This window comes from Limulus polyphemus, unplaced genomic scaffold, assembly GCF_000517525.1.
Source record: "Limulus polyphemus unplaced genomic scaffold, Limulus_polyphemus-2.1.2 Scaffold2861, whole genome shotgun sequence".
NCBI lineage: Eukaryota > Metazoa > Arthropoda > Merostomata > Xiphosura > Limulidae > Limulus > Limulus polyphemus.
In genome coordinates, this window is record NW_013668471.1 from 19,163 (window position 1) to 20,132 (window position 970).

The window sequence follows — 970 nt, forward strand, 5'->3', positions numbered from 1 at the left end:
GTACATTTTTGAGGGGTGATGGATAAAATAGAGATGATGACATACTAAGACAAAAGTTGCCATGTGTGTTACACTGGTGGAAATTCATGATTTTTCTATATATTTCCTTTTAAAATTAAGAACTTAGAACTTGTATACTATTAAAATGTGGATTATTAGCTATATTTTATGCTCTTCTAATTGGTATAACATAAACAAAAAGTAGTTTAATAAAATTTTGAATGTAAGATACTAAAACCTTGTGTCATGCGCAGTAAAGGGTATCCGGGACAACAGGGTTAAGTTAATTTCACAGTGGGATATGCTGAAATAGTATTTACTTATATATCATATAATGTAATAAAACTATTTAATAATTCTAAACTATAACCTCCAAATTATTCATGTATGCTTGGCTGAAACTTTAGAAATTAACAAGAGGGAATCTTCAATGGCCACAGCTGTAATTAGTTCTCTTATCGGTCATGAGATGGAAATATGAGCTAAAACTGTGTACATGAAAAAGAACACAGCCATTCCCTGAGCCACTATGCCATAGCTAAACACAGTAGTTATATATTATTTAGAATTCAAATGAATGTTACAGTACTTCTTTTCACTCATGAAAAACTTGTAGACTACAGTAAAGGTTGTACAGCTGGAATCTTACCTCCAACCTTCTCAGAGCTATTGTTGATGGGAACAAACTGAACAGCTGATCCATATTGTGCTTTGCCTCTGTAGAAAAATTGAAAACAAACATTAGAAGATATTCATTTCTTCAATCATCTTATATGTACAGGAAGTATTTTCTTTCAAAGTTAAATAATACTAACACCACTACTGAACAAACATACACTTTTGTCAAGAAAATCTTTAGTTACATATTAGGTCATCAAGAAATTAATGTCACTTTTTTTAGATGAAGAAACCCAAACAACTTATATATCAAAACAAAACATTTATTAAATGAAATAGTTTCCATTCTTAT

The 970-nt window shown here is 30.1% G+C and overlaps 1 protein-coding gene across 2 annotated transcripts in view; it reads right to left on the minus strand.

Annotated features, from left to right (window-relative positions):
- Positions 1-970, minus strand: part of LOC106468076 (Niemann-Pick C1 protein-like) — a 57,134-nt gene that overhangs the window by 13,017 nt on the left and 43,147 nt on the right. For both annotated transcript variants that reach the window (XM_022396382.1, XM_022396380.1), the window contains exon 21: positions 650-717. In XM_022396382.1, the coding sequence (XP_022252090.1) occupies positions 650-717 (68 nt within the window). The remainder of the gene's footprint in view (positions 1-649; positions 718-970) is intronic.